The following is a 12,131-nucleotide window of genomic DNA, read 5'->3' on the forward strand; positions in this document are numbered from 1 at the left end:
TCACAAAGACAAATTAAACTTGAAAAAGACAAAGATGATGTGCTGTCACATTGTCATTGCCAAATTGTATAAATATTAAATGCTGTCTTGTTGAATAAAACTAAATGTATGCTGCACAGAATTAAATGTCAGCAAAGCAAATGAATTTAAATTGTAGATTTAAATTGTAGATCTCACAGTCAGTAAACATTACCTTGAGATGATCCCTGTTGATGACAGTGTGCTCTCCCTCATAGGAAACGATGACTTCATTGGTTATCACCTCAGGCTCAGTGAGGTACCCTTGCTTGAATATTTTAATCCTGAATGTGCCATCTTCAGAATGTCCTTGTGCTTGGACGGTGAAGCTGAAAGAGTCCTTGGACCTCAGACTCTCATAATTATGCTCATATGACACAACACGTTTTTTCAGGTCCTCCTGGGTGAATGCTGATGCCTCAATCCCACTCACAATAATCCTGCCATCACTAGGTGGGGAAGTAATCTGGAACTTGATCTCGCTGTCGTCTCTGATGTCCATGTTGGTGTCAGCGCACAACAGGGTGGTGTTAAGGGTCTTGGTGCTTCCGTGGTCGATGACAATGATTGTGTTGTTCACCACTCGCAGGTAGGGCTCACCTGCCTGGATCTGAAGTAGTGTCGTGGTCTTGTAGAAGCCATCCGACACTTGGAGTGAGAAGCGTTCCTGATCTGCTCCGTGGTGAATGAAGAGGATGTTCTTATCTCGCAGGTCGGCTTGTGTGAAACGGAAAAGAGGCATTGATGGATTCAATTTTGAGACAATATTGCCTGAGAGGATTCCCTCACGAGCATAGACAATTTGGGTGTCATTGAAACCAGAGTCATCATCATTGAACTGGATGACATCAGTTGTTAGCAGGCGCTGACCATGGCGGACCACATTGAAGACTTTATCCACAACCCTCACGGGAGCATGCTCATTCTTGGACTGGATTGTTACTCTGAAAACACCACTCACTGTTTCCTGAATGTCTGAACTTTCTGCTCCTTGATCAAATGCTGAGAAATGGAACTCATCACTGCTAGTCTTGGAGCCATCGTGCTTGTAAATAAGCCTGTCAAGTTGGAGGTCTTCATTACTGAAAACTCTAATTGCCCCCTCAAATCTAGGCTGCCCAGAAGGGGAGTCCCTTATCAGTCGCCCATACTTTGGTCCTTGCGTGACCCGGTAAACAAAATCTGTAGAACTTGGTGAGTGCATCCAAAGATAGTTTTTGTTTAGAGTCTCCTCACCGCCCTGCAAGACAACCAGCCTCTCATTGGTCAAAACAGGAGCCTCTGCATTGCCGAGGATGTTAATTGGGAAGACGTAGAGAGGAGAGTGCTGATCGTCAGCAAAGACTCTGAACTGAAACTGGTCTATGCTATCCATAGCTCTTTGCACTCGGACCCTGAAGCTAAGAGTTTTGTCCACAATGTCCTTCTGGGTGAACATATCACCCTCAGCTAGCTCTTTGTCAAACAACAGGAGACTTCCTTGTGTTGGAGGCTTGACAATGATGTATTTTATAGTTTGTGGATCTGGGGTTTTTCCTTGTACTTCAGCCTGAAGCTCTGTGATTCCAATTGTTTGCTCTTCACCAGCCTCTATCTCCAAAGGAACCAGGGTAGAAACTTTCACTTGTGCAGGGATGATTTTTACTAGGAAGGTGTTATTCCAAAGGGAGAACTGCCCCAGATGGGTGTCGAAATGAATGCGCTCCACCGCAATATCTTCGTGGTCACTTGCGTCTGTGCTGACGTATCTAAGGCGGTGATGATCCAGATCAGATTGATGAAAAGTTGTAACCTGCTTGTACATTCCATCATTTGTCATAATCTGTAGCTCTCCATATATCAGCGGTTGTGTGAGGTTATATATAATATCTCCATTGCGAGGATGAGCGATGGCAGCCAGATTTTGAATACCTATGGACGAGTTGCTTCCTTGAGACAAGAGAAGGCCGGTGTTGGTGACAATAGTCATATGAGGTGGTGTCACAGACAACTTTAAAGTAGTTGAATGGCTTACTGACTGCCCATCAGACACTTCCAGGGTAATTCCAGCAGCATGACCCCCCCTATGTACAAAATAGATATTTCCATCCTTCAACTCCCTGCAAGTGAACTCTGAGATGCTTCTTCCGGGCTGTTGACCATTTTCTAAGTATCCAAATTCGATGGAAGAATCTGAGGTTACAGTTACTACCAGTTCATCACAGCGCGTGTCAGAATCCATGATTCTTATAAGGCTGGGGCTCAGACGAGTCCTGCCATTTTCTGTGATGGTGATTTCTCCTCCACTAATTTGTGGTATATCATTGACGGGAAGTATTTCAACTGGGAGGACATACTCACGGGGAGTTGTTAGACATTCTGGGAGGTAACCACTACTGTGAGCAACCACCTCCAGCTGGATTTGATCTGCATGCCTTTCATTTCCATCATGCATGTATTTAATTTTCTTATTGACAACATCCAGAAGAGTGAACTTTTGTGTGCGTTTTGTATTAATGTTCATATCAATCAGACCATACCAGGGATCATTCTGGAGAGTGAAGATAATATCTGACTGACGCATTCCTGCAGCACTGAGGTCAAACGTAGGGATCAAGTTGCTGATATCAAGAACACCTTCCCCACCTTCGGTCACAAGCAATGGGGTGACATACAGAAGTTTTGTGACGTTCTTGAATATCTCTGGCGTGTCGTCTGTTGGGTAGCAATGTTGTTCATTCAAGTCCATATCAACATATCGGATGCGGACAGGAGGAGAAGTTGTAGTTGTCTCTGCATCATAATAACTTGAGTAATCATAGTCCTCTCCTTCACATTTAACATGAACATCTTTGGTCACCAAAGCATCCTGCAGGCTCCGGTCCTTCTGATTAACTTTGATCTCTCCCAAACACCCAATAAAGGATTCAGCTGTAATTTCCTCCTCTGCACGATTTAAGGACCCGCTTTCACGAAAGAGGTCCTTCATTTTCCCCTGGATGCCTCCTAAATACAGGTTTCCCACTAAGTCCAGTTTTTCCGATGAGTCAAAAGAGAGGGAGGAAGACTGGCTATCTACATTAATGACAAAAGAATCCTCACTGATCTGAACCTTAACTCTATGCCACTGATCATCATCCAGCTGCACCTGGGTATTCTCCAGTATCTCCATGCCAGTACCAAGGTCCAGCATACCTTTGAGATAGCCTTTTGAAACACCAACAGCAATGAAATCTGACTCTCGGCCAGGGTGGAAAACAAGTAATGCATCCTCAATGGTGGTTTTCATCAGGAACTCCAAGACCCTCGGAGCACCACTAGCCCCGCTCCAGGTGGGGAAAGAAACAAAGGAATCAGGAGTGCTGAAACTGGTTGCCTCGCCATCACCAGCCTCAAACTCACTGCTGCAGGATTCCTTTGTGTCGTGGCATTGTTTAAATGCTGTGCTTAAAATATCAAACTGATGGGACTCAAATTTGACCTCAGTCATGCACCCACGGAAAGGGGGAATGGCATTGCTGAGGTAAGGAGCGTCTAGGTCTCCTGTTCCCCCGAGCCAAATGCCCAGGTCAATGTTGAGCTGTTCCCCATTGTCGTTCATGGGAACAAATGTTGGAAACAGCTCGTCAATTATCATGGTGAGTTTGCCATCACGCAGCATCAGTGAGATTTTGTGGTCCAGGAGGTTGTTCAGTTGCACTCCCTGGGAGGAGGACAGCGTGACCTCGCCAGCTCCCAAGTTCATCCGTGCCTAAAGGAAAACAAAAACCTTTTATTGAATTTATAACTTTGTAGACAAATGGATTAGTTTCAGGGCTAATGTTTAAACGGAAGTTCCATCATTGTATCTCCCTTAAATGCATAAATACCAATTTAATACTCTAATCTATGCTCATGACCATTTCTGGATCCCTTCACTTATGGGAAGATAATTTAAAAATGAGCTAGAATAAGAAGAAGTTTCACAGATAACATCAGATATCTGAGTTTTGCTTAAATAAGGTTAAACATGATTATAACACATGCAAGAGAGATAAAGCAATTTAATTTTTGCAAAGCCTTGAGTCTATTTGCTCAGAGCATCTCCTATCGCTAGGTGGAAGAAAATGAAGAAGACCAAAAAAAGGTAAAATTCTCTTGTATTACACATACTCTGAGATGTCAACTCATTATAAAAGCAGAGATATGGTCGTTTGGGTGAAAATCTATATGAATCCCACCTGACGCTAATTCTGCTGCTTTACGAAAGCCATCAAGCAACTAATTGTAGATGTAAAATGTAATGGTTTGTTATTGCAGTGAGACAACAAGAGAAGACAACAGAAAATCGAATCGGTTTCAGCTGCTTATAGAGTGGCACCTAATGAAATGCATCATATACACATACCACACCGAAGCTCAAACGACTCTCACAACTCCCATTTAAATTCAAAGCGTTCACAACCACTTTGTATCGCTTTCAAAATGTGTGGTACATTTTGCAGCTAAGACGCCCAAAATCTCTTTTAAAAAGTTATTTCATATGTGCTGTCTCTGGGACTGTAGCAGAGAATGAATCAATAGGTTATTACTCAGCCAAATAACACATTAAGCATTGGTGTCACAATTATGTATAAAACATTTTCCCTGCCTTAAATGATCCTTCACCAGAACAACACAGAACAAGATGCTATACACCTACTACATAATAATACAGAGGCTTTACTTTGACAGTGAATTTACATGTATGTTTAGCACTCTAGTTAGAAAATAGTAATTTCATACATCAGTATGCAAGCTAACACCACATGTGCTAATTATGCCAGGTTTTGGTTTTGGAAGTAGTTTTTCTTTTAGCATGTTTTAGATTCTATTTTATTCATATTCTGATATTTTTAAGTCCTGCTCGGTGTTTAGGTACCATCACTAGCTTTTGTTAAGTACTCGTTCTCGCATAGCAAACCTCTGCTCCACCAAGTGACCTAAAATCAAAGTGATGCAACCAGGTGAATTTTGAGAATGACCAACCTACGTTATCTAACAGTTTCTAAAAATATTTCAGCCTCCACCAGTTTGTTAGCCACTCACCTGTATTTTCCCGTTTTGGAGCTCAAGGAACAGGTAGTCCTCCATTCCTGCAGCCAAGAGCAGCAGCCCACTTCGCCGACTTGTCTTAATCTGTAGTGACAGGTGGAAGGTGGAGACATCTTGGAAGGCTTGTAAACTGCAGTAGCTGTCCCCAAAGTAGGACTCTGTGAAGAGAGAAAATAGTTTATATCATATAAAGATAAAAAAAAGGCATCATGGTAGCCAATAAATCAAAGGTATACTGCATAACAGGCAACATTTTCACTTTATGTTTATGCAAACACACACAGACATATTTTTACTTCACATTGCACTTTTGAATGATTACAAAAAATTTTCTCACATTTGTCTCTTTTTGCCATAAAAATGCACCAAATTCTAGTAGAAAACGTAACGTAACATAACAAAAAGTCACCTGCGTACAATGCAATAAACTCATCCTACAACTGCTGACAGTCAACTCTGTGACTTCTAACGTGAATGTTTGGAGAAACCAATTAGATGAGCATTTTTCTGATTCTCGTTACAGTGCAACTTGCTCAGGACTTATTCCTGTATTATCAGGTGTCCTCCAGCTGCTTCTTGGTTAACAGGAGCTCCTCTGGCCTCAAAGGGATGCTCTCACTGAGACATCAGTCATTACCCCTGCGGTGGTTTTCCGGGCATATAGAGTCTTGGGGTGCAGGATTTCCCAGGCTTGAGCTGTCTCAATTCCAATGATATGCAAATTCAGCCACCTGCCTCCGACTGTGCTGTCCGGGGCCCTCGACAAAATGTAAACCACGGAGGAAGTCAATTATTTCTCAGTGCATATGCTCTGAGATTAAACTGGACCACCTCCAAGACCCTGTCTCCTCAGCATCGGTTTTCCATGGCATTAGCCAAGAGATATAGAAAGGGGGCTTTCCATTAGCTATCCATTCATCCACTTTGGGGTGACATTTCAAGACTCAGAAATTCATTGGAAAACAGCAAAGAATGCTAATGCTTTGGAATATTTGGAATAATGAAGCAGACAGAGAGAGTTTGCTGTGTCAAAGCTAGAACATTCCTATGAGATCATGAATGCCAAAATATTCCCTCAGAATCAACAGCAGCATCCAGCAGCTGAGCAGGACGGTGGGCTTGATGCCAGGAGGCAAAAGATCTCACAAAATACCGTCTCAGACACGACTTAGTCAGAAAATAGAAGAGAGAGAAAGAAAAAAATGACTAGATACTAAACATTCATATTCATATCTATAAATGGAAAAAGTATTTTCTCAAGAGTCTGTTCGAAGGTGTCCATATGAGAGCAAATGTGTATGCCCTTAAAGGGCAATCTGTGCCTGTGTTGTGTTTGCATTATTGCCATGCTGCCAAACTTCAAAACACTGACGGGCATGTTTGTCCTCTGCTTTCTCACCCTCTAAATGAACCCTTCCATCCTATATCTGCAACCAACACTGGAAATGTGAACAAAGACAAACATTTTGATGTCAGCAAGCACGAAAGCAAAGCTTTTATCATCACGCCCATGGTTTTTTGATTTACCTAAGAGGCGTTTGCTTTTGGTTCCAAGGCTGCTCTGTCATGAATAAAGTCAGTGATCAACGGTCTCAGCACAGGGCCAAAAACACAGAGACTTTCAGTAATACACTGCTGCACAGTGCCGGTCTCCTGCAGCCAAACAAACACCATGTAGGCTCTCAGAAATAAATATCACAGGGAACTGTTTGACATCATCACATGCTGAACATTGTAATCCATATTGTGTGAATGCTAACACAAGGGAAAACTAGCAAAACTAAAGCACTAAGATCTTGTTAATTCAAAATGAGAGTGAAGCAGAGCATTCAAATATTATTTGTGTTACTGAATCAAGCAAAATTATCACAGTTACACATCATTCATTTTTCGAAATGTCACTTTTCGGAGGCTATTGTCGTTAGCTGTTGCTGACTGTGCTAGAGGCTGTTATGGTACAGTTCAGAGGGTTTCTGGTAAGGCTAAGGTATTCCAAATGAGAGACTAGTGCTAATTGCTCTGGGGCCTTCAGGCTGAAAGTGAAAAATGGGGGAACAGAATCTTTTCTTACAGGCAATTGCATTAACAAAGAAAATCGCAATGAGCTCCATGGTTCTTAAACCCAAGCTTTTGTTGGATTGTTCACTGAGCATGGGGATAAAAAGCTGAAGGAGAGAGCGATGCCAAGACAATTCTGCCTGGGGATTTTCTGGTTCAAATTCAGCCTGCTGCTGTTGCCTTGAGGAAAAAGGAGCACATTTTCTAATGATACACACAATAGCTTTACTCTCTGCAGTGTACCTGGACCTGGAATTCATTAGTTCCCCGGCTAAGCTGTGTAAAGCTCTGTGTAGAATAGGCTTCATTTAGGAAAAGCACATTTTCAATATGCTATCTGTACAAATGCCCCGCTCATTGACACTTCTTTTGTCTCTGCACCCTTGCTTAAACTGTTTGTGCATTCACAGTGTGTAACAGGTATGCAAAGAGTAAATCGTACCTACAGGATGAAAAAAAAAAAAAACATAACCATGAAGGGCTTCTGACACAAGCCTCCTGTTTCCTACTGCAACATCACACTCAGCTATTTTCTCCATCTCCAAGGGACTTGGGACTGGGTGTAGATGGGATCTAGCTGAGGTGATTTTGCTGACAAGGCATCATTATCCGTAAAGAATCCTCTGTACTCCTTATGAGTGTAACCTGGAGACGCGAAGCTGCTGCCACAGTCGGTGTCAGTCTGTGTGTAGAGGTTTAACCATCTAAGAGAGGACAGTCTCTGATCCCCTACAGCTACCACGCCCCTCCTCACACTACTTTATTGTGCGTCAAGCAGAATCCTGGTCACAGGCCAGTGCAGATGGCTATAATTTGATGAGTGACTGCGCTTGTATTTATAATGCTCGGAGGAAACTGAGTCTTCCTCTCTTTCACGGACGACTGAATGAATTACCCTGTTGTCTCTCTTTCCCTTTCCTCCTCCTCCTCTTCACCGTCCTCTTTTGGTCTCAATCTAGCAACACATGTCCGGAAAATCTATGTGGAAGAGAGACACGCTGACCACAAGTGCAGGAAGATTGGAGACATTCAGTTCACTCTGCTTCCTGTGACTTGTCTGTGCCGATGAGTCAGAGTCGCTTCAGTGGTATTTTAAGTGAGTGTGAAGATGCGCAGGACAGACAAGATCTGAGTCTTTACAATGCAGATTTTTCACTTCCCCAGTTAGACAGTCATTAGAGAAAATACTTGACAGGCCACATTTCTCTCAAATGATAGGATTTGCTTGTTTAAAATGTTATTCAGTACCAAGAAGTGTGTGTGTGTGTTTCTCCTCTACAATTTTGCCATGGTAACACTGCCCCAAACAAACCTCCTACTTCCATAACCCATGCTTAAACTATGGTTAGCTTAACTCTACAGTAAATAGTGGTTATGTCGGCCAGTCATTTCCTTTGCTGGGCTGTGTCTACTACAACAGGGCACAATGGCCTCTGGATATAATTATAAGAAGGGTAGGGTGTTGTTAACCATAGATAGAACTGGAGAGCTTGTAAGGGTGTAACAGCGTTTACCATTTGCCAACACCGTCATTACCACAATGAGCAATTTCATCCCTCACAAGGGTCAATAGCTCTTGTGCTTGTGACAAACATTATTTTCCCAGTTATGTCTGCACACAGCATCTCTGTGGTCAATCAGAACATTGTTTGTAATAAAAAGTATAAAGGAGCAGTTGAACGTCAGAAGTCTAATGAGGCTGAATCAATTAGTTGTAATTTGTCATTTATCAAACAAAAATGCCAAACATTTCATAATTTTAGTTTCTCAAACGTGAGAATTTGCTGCTTTTCTGTTGAACATAAAAAATCCTTCGGTTTGTTGAACAGAACAAGCAATTTAGTAACCATAACAACTGATTAATCAAAAATATAATCCGAAGATTAATCAATAATTAAAGTAATCATTAGCTGCTATTCATGTTATGTACACAGAATACATACGTCTCTTGTGTTACAGTTCAGGTCATTGTAGTTTTTCAGTGTTGGAGCTTTCTGCTAAAACCCGCCTCCTACAAATAACTAATAACTGGCAAAATACGAAAATATGTGAATATGTGATTGATTGGTCAACATAATAAAAAACTTTCAGAGACAACACATTTCTTTTGTTTTCCCTATAATATCTGCCATCTTCTTAAAGCAACTGGAACACGAGTAAAGTTTTCTTTATGGTTATGTTTGCGAGCTCAGAGTACTTGGTGAACATACATTTTGAAAAAGTAAATTACAAGACAGGATAACGCTGTGCTTTTATAACTGAAACCCAACCACACATGGGACCCAGGAGGCCTTCACAGGAGGCCAGGAGGCCTGCCTCTGAAGAAACTTGAGAAAATGCTGCCATTGAACATAATCTATGCAGCTATCCCATAATTAGTAGAACAATTGAATAGTAACAATATATATCTAGGCAACAGAGTTCCCAGAACACTTGTGTCACCAGTGGCTGCCATACTTAACGTGAATGAGTCAATCAAATGTTCAATGATAATTATTGGAAAACCATTTAGTGATAAACATTTGCCATCTCAGTTTTTGTTTGGGAATCAACTGTGTTTTAAATCAGATGAATATAAATGACCACATGCCTACAACAAATGATTTTCCCACACTAATGACACAGGGCACACTAGCTGCTCTTTAAAGGAAGCGATCATGTTGCTGCAACATGTTTACAGACTAGACTTTGTATGGGGCAGTATATAGAAGAAAATACTGCTAACTCCAGCACTGTTAAACAGCAGAGAGCTGAGCCACAACTCTACATACCTTGACACCACTGCTTTATAAGGACCCCCCTCCCTCCCCACTGACTTTTCAGAAGTCACCAGGGACACACTTTTACAGGCTTTATGGAGCCATTTCTCAGAGCAGGCTATGTCAGTGTGAAGGCAAACACAGCATCATTTTAGCCCCCTTTCAAATCGCCATCCACCTTTGCGTCCCTCTGAGTCACTCCAATGCCAGCCAGAGAGAAGAGGTACAATACATTAAAAAAAAAAACAGGCTTGTGGAGCCACAGCGGGTGGCCTCCTCTCTGGCAATAATTACAACTTTTCAGGTCCTCTCTCTGTAAAACTCACACTTACACAACAGACAAGGGGTGGCGGCAGCAACGAAAAATTATGACCTTTCCTTGTGAAAGGAGAATGGCAGTGTAATGTAATTTCAGTTTAGGAAAATGGACCTGTGAGAAAAGGGAGGGAAAGCAGCATGTGAACGACTCAGTGTTGTCTGGGTTTGTGCTGTTAATGTTCTGAAAGGCTGGGTTTCCATATAAAATGAATAGAAAAGCCCCACTTTTTTCAGAGGGATATAGAAAAAAGGATGGGGACTTTTCTCTGTTACAGGACTAATAACATTTGTAAAATAAGTGACAGGCTGGATTGAGATGAGACAGAGCAGGAAATCAGGAAGGATCAGGTTATAGGGGTGTAGCTTAAGACTGTACAACATCCAATCAAGTCATTGGAAAGAGAAGGATCAGCCTTGTTTTATACTTCAGAAACTCTCCATGAACTCTTCTTTATGGTCTGTAAAGCTCTTGCAAAGTTGCCAGTGAAAATATTTCCATCAAATGTTGGCTGCGTTTCAGCTTCATGTTAACTTTGCTGTAGCATATTTCACGGAAACAGCGAACGAAGGGAAGAAAGACATATTGTGCTACTTTAAAAAGTACACAATGGGACATTCTCAAATTCTCAAGTCAGGCTTCAGCTACAAGGCAAACAGCTTTCCTCAAACTCAAGCCGAATAAGGCGTGTGACAAATTCACAGTTTGTTGGCTCATCGCACTCAACTAAAAGACTCACTGATCATAATGACTTTGGACTGATGATCTCACTCACCTAACAAAATTGTAAGACAAACACAGGCCTGAACAGAAGCATTGTAGTGACTCAGGGCTCTGCTGTGGTTTATGACTGGCTAATACAAAGCGTGCCTCTGTCAGCCCGCCGAACTACGGAAGCCATCAACCGCCAACGTCCCAGTGGGTGGGTCCTGTTAAAATAATCTCCCCGTGACATCAGAGGACTGAACCCCCCCCCCTCCTCCTCAGACTTTTTTAACCTATATCCCTCCTAAAACCAGCTGACCCCCCCCCCCCTCTACACCCATTCATACGCGTATACCTCAAGAAACAGCTTTCTAACAAGTGACTGTTTACACATTTAGCTGTGACTTTCTCTGTTTTCCCTCAGCTAGAGCGGCGCTGTTTATAGACTGAGCTGAAGGACATTTTAACATACTGGTAATGAATTCCAGTGTGAAATCTCACCATGTGAAAAGTGGGTAGAGTAGAGGACAGAAAGGAGGAAAGTAAAGCCAAATAGCAATTGAAGTCACGTAGACACTGCTAAGCTTAAGACTTTCATGACGACACATTTCTCATCTTGCAGAAATGCGTCCTGTACTTCTACTCCTTTACACCTGACATATCCTTATAAATCTAATTAAAGGTCAATAAAGGATTTTCATTATCCTACAGTACTTTATTAAAAAAAAACATAAAGGTGAGTGAACAAACTGAGAACACAGAGTGTAATGGACGACTGGCTGGGCTGCTTTGGCTTTGTTCCACAGTACTCATGGTCCAAAGTAAGAGCAGCTGGAAATTAGCTAGCAGTTAAGTACAGCCACTTAAGACTCTAATATTTACAATGTCAACCCAAAGTCAGAGAGCAAAGAGGTTTTGTGTCCTCTTGTTACATCCACTGATTAGAACGGGTAATGAAACTAAATTATTTTAATGTTGGTTATTTTAGGCCACCAGTTTGAAGTGTGATACCACATCATGCCTCTGAAAAGGTCTTGTTTTAATGAAGGGACATGGTTTCCCATTATCATCATCATCATCATCATCCCTGATTTTCCTATGATGTAGCTTAGTGAGAAGGCTTTTTCCTTTTTCCATGATGTGTTCATTTTCTGTTCTGTCATTTAAGCTTGCATCATTTTCCAAAATTTCTGTATACAGAATGTACAATGTCTCTCATTCAC

At 41.8% G+C, this 12,131-nt stretch overlaps 1 protein-coding gene across 2 annotated transcripts in view; it reads right to left on the minus strand.

Annotated features, from left to right (window-relative positions):
* Positions 1-12,131, minus strand: part of cspg4 (chondroitin sulfate proteoglycan 4) — an 82,929-nt gene that overhangs the window by 25,864 nt on the left and 44,934 nt on the right. For both annotated transcript variants that reach the window (XM_056387296.1, XM_056387295.1), the window contains exons 2-3: positions 5,065-5,228; positions 194-3,748 (exon numbers count right to left, since the gene is read on the minus strand). In XM_056387296.1, the coding sequence (XP_056243271.1) occupies positions 194-3,748; positions 5,065-5,109 (3,600 nt within the window). In that variant the 5' untranslated portion in view covers positions 5,110-5,228. The remainder of the gene's footprint in view (positions 1-193; positions 3,749-5,064; positions 5,229-12,131) is intronic.

The sequence above is a fragment of the Seriola aureovittata genome, chromosome 10 (assembly GCF_021018895.1).
Source record: "Seriola aureovittata isolate HTS-2021-v1 ecotype China chromosome 10, ASM2101889v1, whole genome shotgun sequence".
Lineage (NCBI taxonomy): Eukaryota > Metazoa > Chordata > Actinopteri > Carangiformes > Carangidae > Seriola > Seriola aureovittata.